This window comes from Entelurus aequoreus, linkage group LG05 (genome assembly GCF_033978785.1).
Source record: "Entelurus aequoreus isolate RoL-2023_Sb linkage group LG05, RoL_Eaeq_v1.1, whole genome shotgun sequence".
Taxonomy (NCBI): domain Eukaryota; kingdom Metazoa; phylum Chordata; class Actinopteri; order Syngnathiformes; family Syngnathidae; genus Entelurus; species Entelurus aequoreus.
Genome location: NC_084735.1, coordinates 59,473,578 through 59,492,607, shown reverse-complemented (window position 1 = coordinate 59,492,607; position 19,030 = coordinate 59,473,578). Strand labels below are relative to the sequence as shown.

The 19,030-nt window shown below is 40.3% G+C and overlaps 2 protein-coding genes across 6 annotated transcripts in view; one reads left to right on the top strand and one right to left on the bottom strand.

The window, feature by feature from the left end:
- Positions 1-16,072, bottom strand: part of zzef1 (zinc finger, ZZ-type with EF hand domain 1) — an 82,015-nt gene extending 65,943 nt beyond the window's left edge. For 3 of the 4 annotated variants that reach the window (XM_062048485.1, XM_062048484.1, XM_062048486.1), the window contains exons 1-7: positions 15,460-16,000; positions 8,899-9,043; positions 8,631-8,825; positions 5,444-5,627; positions 5,180-5,379; positions 3,309-3,519; positions 2,777-2,893 (exon numbers count right to left, since the gene is read on the bottom strand). In XM_062048485.1, the coding sequence (XP_061904469.1) occupies positions 2,777-2,893; positions 3,309-3,519; positions 5,180-5,379; positions 5,444-5,627; positions 8,631-8,825; positions 8,899-9,043; positions 15,460-15,858 (1,451 nt within the window). In that variant the 5' untranslated portion in view covers positions 15,859-16,000. Of the gene's footprint in view, positions 1-2,776; positions 2,894-3,308; positions 3,520-5,179; positions 5,380-5,443; positions 5,628-8,630; positions 8,826-8,898; positions 9,044-15,459 lie in introns of all 4 variants that reach the window. The other variant, XM_062048483.1, reaches the window with a different exon arrangement.
- LOC133650818 (neuferricin) overlaps positions 15,909-19,030 on the top strand; it is a 5,516-nt gene continuing 2,394 nt past the window's right edge. Inside the window, exons 1-2 of one of the 2 annotated variants that reach the window (XM_062048487.1) lie at positions 15,920-16,338; positions 16,464-16,604. In XM_062048487.1, coding sequence (XP_061904471.1) covers positions 16,107-16,338; positions 16,464-16,604 — 373 coding nt within the window. In that variant the 5' untranslated portion in view covers positions 15,920-16,106. Of the gene's footprint in view, positions 16,339-16,463; positions 16,605-19,030 lie in introns of both variants that reach the window. The other variant, XM_062048488.1, reaches the window with a different exon arrangement.

Genomic DNA, 19,030 nt, shown 5'->3' with positions numbered 1-19,030 from the left:
AATTCCTAGCTGAATCGGTTATAGAGTCATGGATCGGTTATCGCGAGACTTTGCATGGGTTGGCTAGATTACAATATGCGTCAGCGTCTCTAAAACAACGCCAGAGCTGAAGCTACTAGCCAAACGCGGTAGCCGCCTAGCTGGTATTAGCACGAGTGATAAACAAGAGACAACACGGAAAATTAATGTGGAGGAGAATGAAAGCGTCAGTCTGACCGAAGGTGATAATGGACCGAGAAAGATTTTTTTTTTAAAAACACTACAGTGGTGGAAAGAGCAGCAGGACTTGCAACTAGGGATGTGCGTATCGATCCTGTGGTATCGATATATCGATACTCACACGCTACTCATTTGGCATCACTTTTCTGAAAAAAGTATCGATATAAACCAAAAAACAGCGTGTGGGGGGTGCAAGCATCACTTTCAGATGTTTTTGATTACTAACTTAACTTACTATGTGCTGGGACACCACTGTACCTGGCCCAGTCACGTCACAGGAGACAGCGAATGAGCGTCGTCAACGTGCAACACACACACAGCCAGCCGACAGCGTTGTTACTTTTCCTGAACAGCAATCTGAGACTTCAGTAAATTGTGACGACATATCTGGAGTACACTAAAGGTGTGATGGTGTCAGACATTTTTGTAGATCATTTTTCCAAGTTCATTTTCTCAGGGAACTGTCTTTCGTATGCAGGTTTATAGGACACGGAAATCCTAGTTTATTGTGATAAGGAAATTATTGACTTTGCTTCAGAGAAGTGTTATAAGTTTACTTCCACAAAGAGGTTTGAAACATAACATTGTTATGAATAAATGTTTTTTTAAGCTTTTTCTACCAATACTTTTTTTTTGAGGAATAAGAAAAGTGAAAATGTGTATATTTTTGTTCATATTTAATTTATTTTTCATATTTATGTTATTTATTTTAATTTTACTTTTATTATATATTGACCATAATGAATGTGGTATAAATGGTCTGTATTTGTCTTGGGATTTGTCTTAAATAATAACAATAGTAATAATATTTTTGACTGACAAAAATTGCCAATAAGAAATTAATGGTATCGGTATCGGTATCGATGTCGATGAAAATGCAAGAAAAAGTATCGGTATCGTATCGAATCCTAAAAGTGTGGTATCGCCCATCCCTACTTGCAACTGCTGTCATCTCTCGCTAAAAGATACCTCTGTGTTGTGCCGTAAAATGCACTCCCTGACGCGGGAGCGTGCTTACGTCACTCGTCTCGAAAAGTATATCTAAACTCGGCTGTAATGACCGAAGTGGCTGAAATCGCCTCTTTTAAATCGCCTCTTTCGGCATAAAAAAGTACATAAAGTGAAATAATCCAAGTTTTCTTTACTTGTGGATGGATTAAAAATTGTGAGCCTTTAATGATTTCGCCGTCATTCAAGTGGCTGAAATCGCCTCTTTCGGCATAAAAAAATACATAAAGTGAAACACACGGAATCTGAACGTGTGTTCAGTACTGCGGGAGACATAGTTTCCACAAAACGTAGTCTGCTCAAACATGAGCATGTGGATCAGTTGATTTTCCTTAAAAAAATCTGCCCTCCAAAAAAACAGGACAGTGATGATGAAAATGCCCAGGCATAGTGTAAGTGAACTACTGCTTTTTGACCTGGGAAACGTTACCTCTCACACAGTAGTTTGATTTTTCTTTTTACATATGTATTTATTTTCTCTATTCTTTTACACAAAGCACTTGTCACTGTGCTCATTGTTGCCACATTTTGAGATGTGTACTAGGTGTGTAACTTTACATTGTAATGTTGCACCTTTGTTACCTACCTCTAGTGTTCAAAACACTATATGCTCAGGTTGAAATATTGAATCTTTGTTACCTACCTCTAGTGTTCAGAACTATGCTCAGGCTGAAATATTGCACTTTGTTGTTACTATTCTGTGCTACTTTTACCTCTGGAGTTCCCATCCTACAATTCAGCCAGACTTTTTTTGGTCCATGTCTAAAAATAAATACATTGACATGTGATATTGTTGTTCTATTTTTTTTTGCCAGTGCCGTAAAGCCACAATGCTTGGGGATTTGGAGTCTTGAATATTAACCGTCAAATCGAATCGTATCGTTCGGAATCGAATCTAATCGAATCGGTCTGTAATAAAAGGATATCGTTTTTGAATCGAATCATAACCTGTGTATCTAGATGCATATCGAATCGTTTATCAGAGAGAGATGTGCAACCCTAATAGTACAGGTAATCTTGCCTCATTGAAACTTTGTTTATCGTCATCCGAGCATTTTTTTGAGTGTTATCTGATTTATTGGCGTGATGTCATTATTCTTCATATTGGGCTGATGATATTCTGTCTGATCTTTATTATGCATCACTCGTGTCCATGGTTCAAAAGTGGTGTTGTTGCAGAGGTTAAAGAAGCAGGACGTGTCACTCGCTGCACACTACATCAAATAATGCTCAAACTTTAAGTATTCATTAAGATAAACATGTTCACTGTGAAGACTACTTACTTGTGTTACTAGCTATATAGAAACTAATGGCTTTCAGAGGACAGTAAATCTATACTGCTCTATAATCTGCACACTGTACTGAAGTGCTATACTTGCAATTGTCCCTTGTCAACAAGTTTAGTGAGTGAATTTTTAACTATGTTTATTGCTAACGTAACTACCATTATTGAAGCTTCTGTTCACTTGTGATGCACAATACACACAATTGATCATAAGTATTGATGGTGAATATTGATTCTTTTGTGAAGATAACAGCAAGGACTTACTCTGCAATCCTCAGGAGAAACGCATCCACCTCCTCTAGGATGTTCGAAGAGAAGAACTTAGGAAAGTCGGTGGATGAGGGAGTGAGGGACAACGGTGGCATGTGTTGTAATGCTTTTCTGGAGAAAGAAGCGTACGCTGATCAAAGTCTTTTCTTCCACTACATCACACAGACTGTACTAATGCTGAACTTACACTTCACCTTTTTACTGTGTTTACATTGACAAGTATGGTAATGCAGTACTATGTCAGTGTAGCAAAATACAGTACACTGTCAGTAGACAGACTACTCAAAACAGGCAAAATGGTGAGTGTGCAGTGATGAACAATTAGCACCCTCTTGGCTACGTAGCATAGGGGAGGGACTAAGTTGAAATGATGGCGGCTCAAGAGCAACCCTTTAGTGATGCAAGTACCGGTAGTAATAATATTATCACCACCATAATTTCCAGCAAGTGTACAAAAACAGTATTGCACTGTCAAAATGTGTACACAATGAACTTGTTGAAGTATAAGTGTGTAATTGTGTCTTACTGAGTGCTCTGAAGAACAGTGTGAGCCAGTGTAGGGTTGGTGTCCATGGAGGCGGTGACCAAGGAGGTGAGGAGAGACAAGTACCAGATGGCTGAAGCATCCGACACAGACACCTCTTTATTCTTGGTAATCTGATAGCCCAGCGTCTTTAAACCATGAATACGAGTATCACAGCCATCGCTGAGGCACCGCTTGATGTTGATTTGGATGTCTGGGATTAGAGGAAGACACAAAGATGTTGGATGATTTTCAACTTGGCAGACAATTTTAGTTTCCTGTAAAAATCCTAATGAGGAGGCTCTCCAGAGCCAGTACAAAGATTAACGTATAAAATTAGTAGTACCTCACATTTCGTACATGCAGCTTTTCGTAACCTTCTCTTTTCAAAGAAAAGTCTTACCAAAGGTTTGCCGCAGTTTTCATAATACTATCAGTTAGGGATGTAACGATATGAAAATGTCATATCACTGTTATTGTGAACAATATAATCACGGTTATCATTATTATCACGATATTAATGAATGTGCTCAAAAAGTACTTATACACACACTGAAATCGTTTGACCAGGGTTTTTTCCGCCAATAACTAAAACAAATAGACACACTGATAGACAAGCCACTATTTTGCATGTTTTGTGTTTCTTATGAGTCTCTGATAGTGTTTTAGTCCTAGTATTTTATTGGTTTTAATGGATAAGCTTTGATTGTTTTAAATTTTGGTTTGTGCTGTAGCACTTTAAGATTTATTTAAATGAAAAGTGTGTAGCAAATGAAATCTAATATTAATATTTATTATTTCTGAAGGGCGTTGTGGCATCCAACTCTGTTCAGTCGTCCTTGGACACACCTTAAAAACACCTCCGTCTTGTTTTCCTGAGTATAGATCGATCACTCTGTCCTAAGAGAGCACAGCTTGGAGGTTCAATGTGCACAATTGAATATCTTAGTTAATCAGACAGCAATGTGTTTATATAACTTTAGTCTGGGGTATGTTGTTTCTTAATGAGGAAAGATGTTACTTTCTCTTGTTTTCCTGTTGGCATTCAAGCTAGCTATCTGGCGCCTGTCAGTTTGTGAGTTTATCAAAGTGCAGTTCTCGATCACGGTTTTTCAATCATTTAAATTTAAAACGATAATACTAAACGTCGGGAGTTTATCATAATTACCATTTATCATTACATTCCTACATACAGTCAAACATTATACGTAATAAACTAGTTTACCTGTGTATCATTCCGTGAAATGTGGTGTCAAACAAAGAATCCATGTTGGTGATTCTATTTCTGTACTTTTTTATTTAGTACAACTGAAAAATAATCCAGCATGGGGCCAGTCAGCACTTTTATAAAGAAGGTGAAAAACACTATTGAATTTAAGAAAGAACTTGTAGTAAAGAATAAAAGTTATACTCCCTTCCTTCCTTTCCACTCATTACCAATGAAGTAAAAGTGATGTTAAATGTGCATTTATACATTTTATTCATCATTTATATGTATTTCACATATTTTCTGCATGTAAAACAATCAATATTCTCTATAAAATGTGTTTTGACTTCATATGTTTGCTGTCTGGAAGACAATCATTATATTTATTATTTCCTCATTTTTCTTGGTAAAAATTACTTATTTTTTTGTAAGATTGAGTTTTACCAAAAAGCACGTACCACAATGTAATTATCAATAGTATGTCATGTTCAATGAATGTTGTGAATTTTCTATTTTCAAAAGTTTAACTGAATGAAATCTGCAAGTAATGATTACTCAATTACAACTTTCTGACAAAACACATGCCTGAGTGCGTGTCCAGTTGAAGAACAGCACACAGTACAAAGTGACATAAACGATGAAGAGCAGGTGGCAGGCGGTGACTCACAGGAATGTGTAATGTTGGCGTTCTCCAAAAGTGCAACGTAGCCGGTCACGTTGCTGGGGATGCGGATATCTCGGATGGTGTGCAGAGAATGTCGATTTTTGCCCACCATCACGGAGACCAGCTGAGGCATGTAACTGTGGTCGTTGGCGGCCACAGCTATGGCCAGACGCCTCAACACCACATCTGCTTTCATTTTCAATCTAAGCAGGCAAAGCAGAATATGTTCAACAACTAACACGCTGACGTGTTCGAGAGGAAACATACCTTATCCAGTGGGAGCGAGCACTGCCGTCAGACTGCCAGAAGGATGAAGTCTCGCCGTTTGTCATCTTGTAAACATCACCGACGTTGGAAGAAGCCTCTATTGTGCTGTAACACTGAGTCACCACTTTCACCTTGTCCACCTCTGGGTCACGCTCCAACTCTGCTCCGTACTGGATATTAAGGTCTGAACAAGAACAGAACAATTCAGTAAATATCCAACCTAGTATGATACTGATATATCAAAATAATGAAAATAATATATCAAACATAGCATGATCATTAAAAATAAAACCTAGTATTATTATAACATATATCTGCCATCGACTTGAGTACTGTTGTTCTTACGCGCCTCTGAGGCTGGAATAAGTGGTGAAGGTGAAACATTATATTGCACTTGAAGTTTGGATGCAGTGTACACCACACATAATGATAAAGTGATAAAAGAAACATCCAGAAAACTATCAAATCTATTCCAATCGCTTGAATTGAGACACCTGCAAACATCCATTGAGATTAGGGTAAAAGGACCACAAAGCCACGCTGTACTAACTATCAATTACGGGTAACAAAATGCATATCATTGTTTCGTAAGTGCGACCACACATATGTGGACCGTGATCATTTAATTTTGTGACTATTTCATAGAAAATACATATTTAATGTAGCCTCTATCAATTGATTCTATTGATTTATTTGACAGTTAATTTCAAACTGTCACGCTCCTCCGCACAAACACACACCACAAACACATTCACACACACACACCTTGGACGCGTCACGACTTCACAAATGTGTACTAAACACAACTCTAAACATAAAAAATAACATTAGGGTGGTTATAATAACAAGTAAACAAAGTTTCATTAACAAATTATTATTCACATCCAGCCAGGAAGAAGCTGTTGTAGCGTGTGTACACACACTACATCACCATGGTAACACACTTACACGTGACAATTTATTATTATTAAGACCTTTTAAAATTTAAAGATGATGCTATATTTATGGATTTAAACGACATTCACAAGTGTGAGTAAAACCTGATGTTTCAATATTTTCACACAACCAAGAAAAAAAGACATCACTGCTAAGTCGGCCTCATTACTAATGAGCCTGCTTCATTCACGACTTAAACATTTTTGTCTTACTCACACAGGGTGGCTGTGTTCGCAGGCTGGATGGGAGAATACGAATAAGAGAAACGTGCTTAACTTTAAGTGTGTAAAAAAAGACTTAAAGGCCTACTGAAACCCACTACTCTCGACGCAGACTGATAGTTTACATATCAATGATGAAATCTTAACATTGCAACACATGCCAATACGGCCGGGTTAACTTATAAAGTGCAATTTTAAATTTCCCGCTAAACTTCTGGTTGAAAAACGTCTAAGTATGATGACGTATGCGCGTGACGTCAATAGTTAAACGGAAGTATTCTGACTCCATTGAATCCAATACAAAAAACTCTTGTTTTCATTTTAAAATTCCACAGTATTCTGGACATCTGTGATGGTGAATCTTTTGCAATTTGTTTAATGAACAATGAAGACTGCAAAGAAGAAAGTTGTAGGTGGGATCTGTGTATTAGCAGCTGGCTGTAGCAACACAACCAGGGAGGACTTTGACTTGGATAGCAGACGCGCTAGCCGCCGCTAGCCGCACGGATGATCGGGTGAAGTCCTTCGTCCTTCCGTCGATCGCTGGAACGCAGGTGAGCACGGGTGTTGATGAGCAGATGAGGGCTGGCTGGCGTAGGTGGAGAGCTAATGTTTTTAGCATAGCTCTGTCGAGGTCCGGTTGCTAAGTTAGCTTCAATGGCGTCGTTAGCAACAGCATTGTTAAGCTTCGCCAGGCTGGAAAGCATTAAGTGAAGTGTGAAGTGAATTACATTTATATAGCGCTTTTTCTCAAGTGACTCAAAGCGCTTTACATAGTGAAACCCAATATCTAAGTTACATTCAAACCAGTGTGGGTGGCACTGGGAGCAGGTGGGTAAAGTGTCTTGCCCAAGGACACAACGGCAGTGACTAGGATGGCGGAAGCGGGGATCGAACCTGCAACCCTCAAGTTGCTGGCACGGCCGCTCTACCAACCGAGCTATACCGCCGCTATAACCGTGTATTTACATGTCCATGGTTTAATAGTATTGTTGATTTTCTGTCTATCCTTCCAGTCAGGGGTTTATTTATTTTGTTTCTATATGCAGTTAAGCCCGATGCTATCACGTCAGCCCCGTAGCTAAAGTGCTTCGCCGATGTATTGTCGTGGAGATAAAAGTCACTGTGAATGTCCATTTCGCGTTCTCGACTCTCATTTTCAAGAGGATATAGTATCCGAGGTGGTTTAAAATACAAATCCGTGATCCACAATAGAAAAAGGAGAGAGTGTGGAATCCAATGAGCCAGCTTGTACCTAAGTTACGGTCAGAGTAAAAAAAAGATATGTCCTGCACTGCACTCTAGTCCTTCACTCTAACGTTCCTCATCCACGAATCTTTCATCCTCGCTCAAATTAGTGGGGTAATCGTCGCTTTCTCGGTCCGAATCGCTGTCGCTGCATTGAAAACAATGGGGAAATGTGAGGAGCCCTTCAGCCTGTGACGTCACGCTACTTCCGGTACAGGCAAGGCTTTTTTTTTATCAGCGACCAAAAGTTGCAACTTTATCGTCGATGTTCTCTACTAAATCCTTTCAGCAAAAATATGGCAATATCGCGAAATGATCAAGTATGACACATAGAATGGACCTGCTATCCCCGTTTAAATACAAAAAAATAATTTCAGTAGGCCTTTAAAGTTACATCTAATCATCTAATCTAATAATTACAACACTCACTATTATTGCACATGTTGATCCCAAATCAGAGCAGAATGTCAATATTAAGCTAGTAGGGGAGGAGCAAGTCGAAGAAGTGTACCATGGCACCTCGTTGCACAAAACATTATTCAGACCTTATTAGAGTGTCAAAAATAAATATTTTAATGAGCGTCTCAGTTACTGAGTTATTTGCTGTTTCGGTGTGGTCTTGAACCGTAACCCGTCATTCCTAATGAGGCAAAGATCTTCTTAGGTACAGTAACTTGTGAAATGACCCTGCCCACCTTCCTTTGAAGCACCAATAATTGTAAAAAATGATAGGACAAATGTTGCCATACACTGAGAAATGTTAACGTATACCCAAAGTTCACCTTTTTCCCTTTGCATGAGGAAGTCTAGGAAGTCCTGGATGACACTGGACCTCATAGTGCAGATACTGTTGTAACCTTCTAGAAGAGGGAAAGGGATGGCACTGCTGGGAATATGATTCCTGCGCAAGAACTTCAGGATCTTGAAGGCATGGGCGCCCAAACGGTCTTCAGTTTTGGAGAAAATGTCAACAAAACCTGCAGAGTGAGCAGGAAAAGGAAACATATTGTTGACATATCAGTGCACTGTTTCAACAAACACATGACATACCTGGAGTTAGGGAGCACGCCTGTAGCTGTCTGATCACATGACTCAGCTCCCCCCGTAAATTCGCTCCATTGGAGTTCTTCAGAGTAACCAGCATGCTCTCCACATCCACCACCCCGTCTCCTTCAGCATCAAACTGTCCGAACGCCTACGATTGTCAAAGAAACATCAGCACAATATCATCACATTATCAACACACTATCATCAAAGAATTATTACCACCATTATCACACTACCATCACATTATCATAACATTATCATCACACCATTTTTACATTATTATCACATTGTCTTTATACCATAACACATTATTCACACACGTCACACATAATCATCATTTTCTCTCTCTTAATATCTTTATCCTTCAGCTATAATGAAATAATATGTAGAGCATGTTCACTCAACAAGGCAGCTAAGTCCTACTTTTTAAATCCTAAATATCAAAATAGATATATTTACAATAAGGAAGACCGTCATAGCTATATTGTAGTTTGTAGTTAGTTAGTCAGTTGGATCCTAGTTGGATATGTAACAAACATTTTAGGTACAGGAGTATGTACATACAAACCCCATTTTATGAGTTGGGAAATTGTGTTAGATGTAAATTTAAACGGAATACAATGATTTGCAAATCCTTTTCAACCCATATTCAATTGAATGCACTACAAAGACAAGATATTTGATGTTCAAACTCATAAACTTTTTTTTTTTTTGCAAAGAATATTTAACTTTGAATTTCATGGCTGCAACACGTGCCAAAGTAGTTGGGAAAGGGCATGTTCACCACTGTGTTACATGGCCTTTCCTTTTAACAACACTCAGGAAACGTTTGGGAACTGAGGAGACACATTTTTTAAGCTTCTCAGGTGGAATTCTTTCCTATTCTTGCTTGATGTACAGCTTAAGTTGTTCAACAGTCCGGGGGTCTCCGTTGTGGTATTTTAGGCTTCATAATGCGCCACACATTTTCAATGGGAGACAGATCTGGACTACAGGCAGGCCAGTCTAGTACCCGCACTCTTTTACTATGAAGCCACGTTGATGTAACACGTGGCTTGGCATTGTCTTGCTGAAATAAGCAGGGGCGTCCATGGTAACGTTGCTTGGATGGCAACATATGTTGCTCCAAAACCTGTATGTACCTTTCAGCATTAATGGCGCCTTCACAGATGTGTAAGTTACCCATGTCTTGGGCACTAATACACCCCCATACCATTACAGATGCTGGCTTTTCAACTTTGCGCCTATAACAATCCAGATGGTTCTTTTCCTCTTTGGTCCGGAGGACACGACGTCCACAGTTTCCAAAATGTGGACTCGTCAGACCACAGAACACATTTCCACTTTGTATCAGTCCATCTTAGATGAGCTCAGGCCCAGCGAAGCCGACTACGTTTCTGGGTGTTGTTGATAAACGGTTTTCGCCTTGCATAGGAGAGTTTTAACTTGCACTTACAGATGTAGCGACCAACTGTAGTTACTGACAGTGGGTTTCTGAAGTGTTCCTGAGCCCATGTGGTGATATCCTTTACACACTGATGTCGCTTGTTGATGCAGTACAGCCTGAGGGATCGAAGGTCACAGGCTTAGCTGCTTACGTGCAGTGATTTCTCCAGATTCTCTGAACCCTTTGATTATATTACGGACCGTAGATGGTGAAATCCCTAAATTCCTTGCAATAGCTGGTTGAGAAAGGTTTTTCTTAAACTGTTCAACAATTTGCTCACGCATTTGTTGACAGAGTGGTGACCCTCGCCCCATCCTTGTTTGTGAATGACTGAGCATTTCATGGAATCTACTTTTATACCCAATCATGGCACCCACTTGTTCCCAATTTGCCTGTTCACCTGTGGGATGTTCCAAATGAGTGTTTGATGAGCATTCCTCAAATTTATCAATACTTATTGCCACCTTTCACAACTTTTTTGTCACGTGTTGCTGGCATCAAATTCTAAAGTTAATGATTATTTGCAAAAAAAAAAATGTTTATCAGTTTGAACATCAAATATGTTGTCTTTGTAGCATATTCAACTGAATATGGGTTGAAAATGATTTGCAAATCATTGTATTCCGTTTATATTTACATCTAACACAATTTCCCAACTCATATGGAAACGGGATTTGTATAATAATCGAAATAAACAATAGATCGGTAGATCGACTTGATACGAATCTATATCACACCTTATCTCTATCTACATGAGAAAACTAAAATAAAACACATCAGTGTCATGCAGTACAACTTTTAGTGTATAATAAATATGATGGTTATTTGATAGTTATTATACCTATTTTACATTATATATATTATATTATACCTTTCACGCTCATTTCTGCTCTCTAACAATAAATTATACAGTTATTTTAGAGTATTGATCTATCAGATCATAATAATAAAGTATTATGGTATGATAAATATATTGCGTGTGTTTGTACCGCTTCACACTCATCTCTTAATTACACAGTTATTTAATAGGTTTTACAGTATTGATCCATTAAATCATAACAATAAGATGTCATTGTGTGATAAATAGGATGTTTTGTGTGTTTTGTACATCTTCACACTAATGTCTGCTCTCTAACAAGGGATTCTACAGGTATTATTGATAGGTTTTACAGTTGTGGTCTATCAGATAATAATAATGTGTTATTGACTGATAAATATGATATTTTGAGTGTTTTGTACCTCTACACACTTATTTCTGCGCTCCAACAATTACTTATACTGTGATTATCTATAGGTTTTACAGTATTGATCTATTAAATAATGTTAACAAAAATGTTAGTGTATGAGAAATATATTTTGTACTTCTTCACACTCATAGCTGCTCAAACAATTCTACAGTTATCATTTATGGGTTTACAGTATTGATATTTGATTATAATAGGATGTTATTGTCTGCTGAGGTGGAATGCAGAGGGCCTCTATCCAGATCAGGTGTTCGACAGCCCCCCATTAGAGCCTATATGGATGACCTTACCATCACTACAACATCAGTACCAGGGAGCAGGTGGATCTTGCAGGGATTGGAGAGGCTCATTGGGTGGGCCAGGATGAGTTTCAAGCCCGCAAAGTCAAGGTCCATGGTGCTGAAGAAGGGGAAGGTGGTCAACAAATTCCAATTCACAATCTCAGGAACGGTCATTCCATCCATCACGGAGCAACCAGTCAAGAGCTTGGGAAAGCTCTTTGACTCCAGCCTGAAGGACTCTGCTGCTATCCAGAAGTCTACTGAAGAGCTTGGAGGGTGGCTCACCAAAGTAGACAAGTCTGGCCTACCTGGTAGATTCAAAGCCTGGATCTACCAGCACTCCATCCTTCCCAGAGTTCTGTGGCCTCTCCTTGTATATGCAGTCCCAGTAACAACAGTGGAATCCTTTGAGAGGAAGATCAGCAGCTTTCTGCGGAAATAGCTGGGTCTCCCCCGCAGCCTCAACAGCGCTGCTCTGCACGGGACAAGCAACATTCTGCAGCTACCCTTCAGTGGGCTCACTGAAGAATTCGAGGTGGCACGCACAAGAGAAGCCCTACAGTACAGAGACTCCAGGGACTGCAAGGTGTCATCAGCCGGGATTGAAGTGAGGACAGGAAGGAAGTGGAAGGCAGAAAAGGCGGTGGAGGTGGCTGAGTCACGCCTTAGGCAAAAGGCACTGGTTGGGGCCATAGCAACAGGGAGAGCAGGCTTGGGCTACTTCCCAAAGACCCAAGTTGGCCAGGCCCGGGGCAAAGACAGACGACATCTACTCCAGGAGGAGGTCCGAGCAGGCTTGGAGGAAGAGCGAGTGGGCAGGACAGTGGGACTCCGGCAACAGGGGGCATGGACAAGATGGGAGGGCACGTTGCAGCGCAAAGTCACCTGGTCAAACATCATGCAGGCAGACCTCCACCACGTCCGGTTCCTCGTGGCAGCAGTTTATGATTCCCTCCCTAGCCCAGCAAACCTCCATGTTTGGGGGAAGAGCGAGACACCCTCCTGCTTCCTTTGCTCCGGAAGAGGCTCCTTGGAACATCTCCTCAGCAGTTGCCCAAAGTCTCTGGCTGATGGTCGCTATCGCTGGCGTCATGACCAGGTACTCAAAGCAGTTGCTGAGAGCATAGCCTCAACCATCAGCACCAGCAAGCAACATCATGCGCCAAATAAGGCAATCTCATTCATCAAAGCTGGAGAGAGACCGTGTGCACGTCCAAAGACAACAACAGGACTCCTTCACACAGCCCCTGATTGGCAGCTACACGTTGACCTGGGAAAACAACTGAGGTTCCCCCAGCACATTGTAAAAACATCTCTACGGCCAGACATGATCATCATCTCAGAGGCTTCAAAACACCTCATCATGCTGGAACTAACAGTGCCATGGGAGGAGCGGATTGAGGAAGCCAACGAAAGGAAACGTGCCAAGTATCAGGAGCTGGTGGAGGACTGCAGGGGCAGGGGCTGGAGGACTTTCTATGAGCCAATAGAGGTTGGCTGCCGTGGCTTTGCAGGACGCTCCCTCTGCAAAGTGCTTGGCCGATTGGGAGTCACAGGGGCGGCCAAAAGCAGGGCCATTCAATCCGCAAGTGAAGCGGCAGAGAAAGCCACGAGGTGGTTGTGGCTGAAAAGGGGAGATCCGTGGGTTGCTACTGGGACACAAGCAGGGACTTGATCACCCCGGCTGGGTCGCCTGGACAAGGGTGTATGATGTTGTGAGACCCGAAACACCCGATGAATCCAGGATACATCACTGATGATGTGTCCCAGTGCATCCAGGAGATGTATCTTTCAAGAAAATTGTAATATAAACATGGTATTTGTGTGTTTACACCTCTTCACACACTATTTGCTCTCTAAAAAAGTGATTTGATAGGTGTTACAGTATGTATCTATTAGATCATAGTAATACGATATTCCATCCCCATCCATTTTCTACCGCTTGTCCCTTTTGGGGTTGCGGGGGGTGCTGGAGCCTATCTCAGCTGCATTCGGGCGGAAGGCGGGGTACACCGTGGACAAGTCGCCACCTCATCGCAGGGCCAGCACATGTAGACAGACAACATTATTGTATGATAAATGTGATGTATGACACATTTTGTGTTTTTAGTTACTCTTCACACTGATCTCTCTTCTTCGACAATTAATCATACAGTTTTTATTGAAATGTTTTAACAGTATTGATCCATGAAATCATGTTGATCATATAAATGCTAGTGCAGTGGTTCTTAACCTTGTTGGAGGTACCGAACCCCATTAGTTTCATATGCACATTCACCGAACCCTTCTTTTTTTTCAAATTCAAGACAAAGTTATATGTTTTTGGTAACAATTTAGTATGGGGAACATATTCTAAGTAGCAAAGACTTAATTTAGAGTTATTTGGTTATGGCTAGGGTTAGGGCCAGGGTTAGGGTTATAATAAGACCATGCCAAATAAGGCATTAATAAGTACTTAATAATGACTAGTTAAGAGCCAATATGTTACTAAATTGCATGTTAATTGGCAACTAATTAATGTTCCCCATACTAAAGTGTTACCATGTTTTTACTGGTGCACAAAATGAACCGTGCATGAACATCACCTTGTTCAAAGAACAAAACCAACACAGTGTCTAAACTCACAATACATTGCACACCTGCAAATCAGTGTGACTTCTGCTATTGCCGTATCCATAATACGCAGATAGGGAGACATTTTTATTTACACGATGAGTCGGGTGTATTTTGACCTCCGCCGAACCCCTGAGGCCGACTCACCGAACCCCTAGGGTTCGATCGAACCCAGGTTAAGAACCACTGTGCTAGTGTATGATAAATACAACATTTTGGGTGTTTTGTACCTCTTCACACTCATCTCTGCTCTCCAACAATTACTTATACTGTGATTATCTATAGGTTTTACAGTATTAATCTATTAAATAATGTTAATAAAAATGTTTGTGTATGAGAAATATATGTTGTACCTCTTCACACTAATAGCTACTCAAATAATTCTACAGTTATGATTTATGGGTTTACAGTATTGATATTTGATTATAGTAATATGTTATTGTATGATAAATGATATATTGTGTGTTTCCACATCTCTACACACTATTTGCTCTCTAAGAATGGATTCTACAGTTATTATTTATAGGTGTTACAGTATGTACCTATTAGATCATAATAATACGATATTATTGTAGTGAAGTGAAGTGAATTATATTTATATAGCGCTTTTCTCTAGTGACTCAAAGCGCTTTACATAGTGAAACCCAATATCTAAGTTACATTTAAACCAGTGTGGGTGGCACTGGGAGCAGGTGGGTAAAGTGTCTTGCCCAAGGACACAACGGCAGTGACTAGGTTGGCAGAAGCGGGGATCGAACCTGGAACCCTCAAGTTGCTGGCACGGCCATTCTACCAACCGAGCTATACCGCCCAAACATTGTATGATAAATGTGATGTTTATAGTTCCTCTTCAAACTAATCTCTCTTCTTCAACAATCAATTATACAGTTATTATTAATATGTTTTACAGATCCATGAAATCATGTTGATCATATAAATGCTAGTCTATGATAAATATGACATTTTGGGTGTTCTGTACCTCTTCACACTCATCTCTGGGCGCGTCTCTGCTCTCCAACATTTCACAGAATTGTTCCACATTAACCGACTCTTCTCCCCGGTTGAGGCGCTCCTCCAGCCACCGGACCAGGACTCCTTCGTTACCGGCCAGGACAGATTCCCGGATGACGACCCCAGAGTCGCTGATCCGTGCCGCCGCTTCTCTTAGCTTCACTTGTTCGAAGAGTACGGCCGGGCTCGGCAGTCCACCAGCGACCACGGAGACATTCTTCGGTACTCTTCCGCCTTTGCCTGCCCCTGTGCCTCCGCCGCCTGTGGCCGCAGAGGCCGGGCTGTCTTCCGCCAAAGTGGGACTCTCTGTTTCTACGTCTTCGTCGTCTCCGCTGCCGCCACCGCAGCCACTCTCCGCGTTCCCCATGACGTTCCCGGTAGAAGTAGACCGAATAATTATGTCCTGCCGGTGGAACAACAGTTGGAGAGGGTTGGTAGAGGATTGTGTGCTACACTAATAGTTTACTACCTCATTGACGTAAGCACGTAATACGTGCTCGACTGGCACGTCGGTGTCATCTGCGCACGCGCAGCCTCTTCTTCGCTCCCGGAACTTGCCGGAAGTAATTGCAATGATGAAGATGTCTATTGAAGAATGTGGATAGAGAAAAAAAAATGTTAAATTATGTATTCTTATCAGTGTCGTGTGCGTGTGCGGCAGTGTTGTTGTGTTTTTATGTAGGAATTAAATCAACACCCTCGAGGCTGCTGAGCAGACAAGAATTATCTTTGTATGACGGACAGGAAGGCAGCAAAGGTGTTTACCTGGCCATTTTAGGACAGGTGTTTGATGTACAAACCGGCATCAAACATTATGGACCAGGTGGTGCTTATCGCTTTATGGCAGGTAACCTTTGACCCACACGTTTACTATATTTCAGATAGCTCATTATCTTTATATTTAACATCAAAGTATTGCTGCTTGTGTAAGTAGTGTGATCAAATTAGTAATCAATACTTATTTCCACGCAGGGAAGGATTCTTCACTGGCTTTCATCACTGGAGATTTTACAGAAAATAATTTAATAGATGATGTTTCTACTTTGTCACCTTTGGAGGTCGTCGCTTTGTTTGACTGGTTGGCCTTTTATCGGGTGACCTACAGTCCTGTAGGTGTGTACTTCTGTATGAGGAGACTGTTGAGTTGAGTTTGTGTTTATTTGGAAAATGCATGCATACAACATGGTACATCACAATTTCCAGTTTCTATATTCAACATGTTCGAAAAGGAGTAGGAAGTTGCACATCTTAATCCTACCCCTTTTCCTTTACATAGCAGTTGCTAAAACTTTTGTTGACTTCCTGCTCTCAATTTATTCACAATATACTACATAAGTAATAACAATACAAATAAATAAATAATTAGTGAAGTAAGCTATGTTTCATATGATGAGATAAGTAAAAATTATCTAGAAAATGAATGGATGGATTAAATCAATTCAGAATGTTTATCATGGTTCTTCTTTGTACTTTGTAAACACTGTTTCTTGAAGTGGATTATATTATTCCATTGTTTGATTTATTTGCTTAATGGGGCGGCGTGGCGAAGTTGGTAGAGTGGCCGTGCCAGCAATCGGAGGGTTGCTAGTTACTGGGGTTCAATCCCCACCTTCTACCATCCTAGTCACGTCCGTTGTGTCCTTGGGCAAGACACTTCACCCTTGCTCCTGATGGCTGCTGGTTAGCGCCTTGCATGGCAGCTCCCGCCGTCAGTGTGTGTGAATGTGGAAATGCTGTCAAAGCGCTTTGAGTACCTTGAAGGTAGAAAAGCGCTATACAAGTATAACCCATTTATCATTTATTATAATCCATTCCATAATTGAATTCCACATACTGATATACTGAAGGTCTTAAGTGGTGTACGTGCGTACAAATGTTTTAAATTAAATTTGTGGACCAGTTCTATACTCTGCAGGGTTCTGAGGGTTCATGTAGTTTAACCAGTCTAGGTGTTTTTTGTGGACTTGGAGAAGCCATTTAGCTGTCCCTCTGAAAGTCCTGTGGGGAGTAGGGTTGTGCGGTTTAAAGGATGTTCGTTAAAAACAAATACATTTGGCTGAAGATAGAGATTTAAATGATACGATATCGTGAATGTGTGTTGATGACATGAGCATCCTCGTTAGCAACTAACATCCCTCCACAGTGAAATGCCGCTTTTAAGTCAGTAATATTTGCCTCCATTAGCAAAAAAAAAATGTCTTGCATGTATTATCACTGGAGGACGAGGAATAGCTTAACGTGATACACTACGCAGTGTAGAATACAATAAGCCATGCTAACCGCTAAGCTATAGCTCTTGAACGTATACAGATGTGGGTGGATCGATACAGATATCGACAGTAGCGATACAAAATATTGTATCAGTATATGGTTGACACCATTGATTTTTTTTATAATCACAAAATAATTTGTTGTTTACAAATATAGGAAAATAGTGCATGAGCACAAGATACATTTAAGTGCAATAAACAAAGTTTTGAAATCCAACCCAAAAGTAGGAAATACTTTGAATATTTAATTGATATTGCTACACCACTATCCTGTGTTTGTCTGATTATAATTGTAATCAAAAATGTTATTATTCAATGATCTCAAAAATGTATAGTATCTGTATCAGCATTGATATTAAAAGAAATGCCCTTATAATTACTTGGTGTTAGCTCATACCAAAATGTGTAGTATCGTCCAAAACTAACATTAGGTATCCAAACACCAGAAGAATAAATGTTTCAACCATGTTACAACAGAAAGTATTAATTTAGATATTAAAATAGTACATTAAATGATAAATGGGTTATACTTGTATAGCGCTTTTCTACCTTCAAGGTACTCAAAGCGCTTTGACAGTATTTCCACATTTACCCATTCACACACACATTCACACACTGATGGCAGGAGCTGCCATGCAAAGCGCTAACCAGCAGCCATCAGAGGCAAAGGGTGAAGTGTCTTGCCCAAGGACACAACGGACCTGACTAGGAAGGTAGAAGGTGGGAATTGAACCCCAGTAACCAGCAACACTCTGATTGCTGGCACAGCCACTCACATTAAGTAAACCTAATAAGCAAATAATACAATTGTAAATGACAATGTTCCCTAATACATCAGCAGCTAGATTAGGAGCCTTTGTAACCTGTTTTTAAAATGGTTTTATCATTTATATGCCAAATAAAATATTGTGATATATATCATTATTGCAGTAGCCTGCAGTATATATCATGACTATAGATGTTCCCCATATGATTGTGTCAGAGCTTCATACACAGTGCCAGCATAAAGTCAGACCAGTTTCCAGTGAGGGTTGGATTCCACCACGGCTGGCCTGTCACTGATTCTGTTCATAACTGTTATGGACATAATTTCTGGGCTCAGTCGGGGCGTTGAGGTGATCTTATTTGGTGGCTGCAGGATGAGGTCACTGCTTTTTAAAGATGATGTGGTCCTGCTGGCTTCACCTGACCGTGATATTCAGCTCTTACTGATCGCTTTGCATTCGAGTTTCAAGAGACTGGGATGAAAATCAGCACATGTGAGTCATA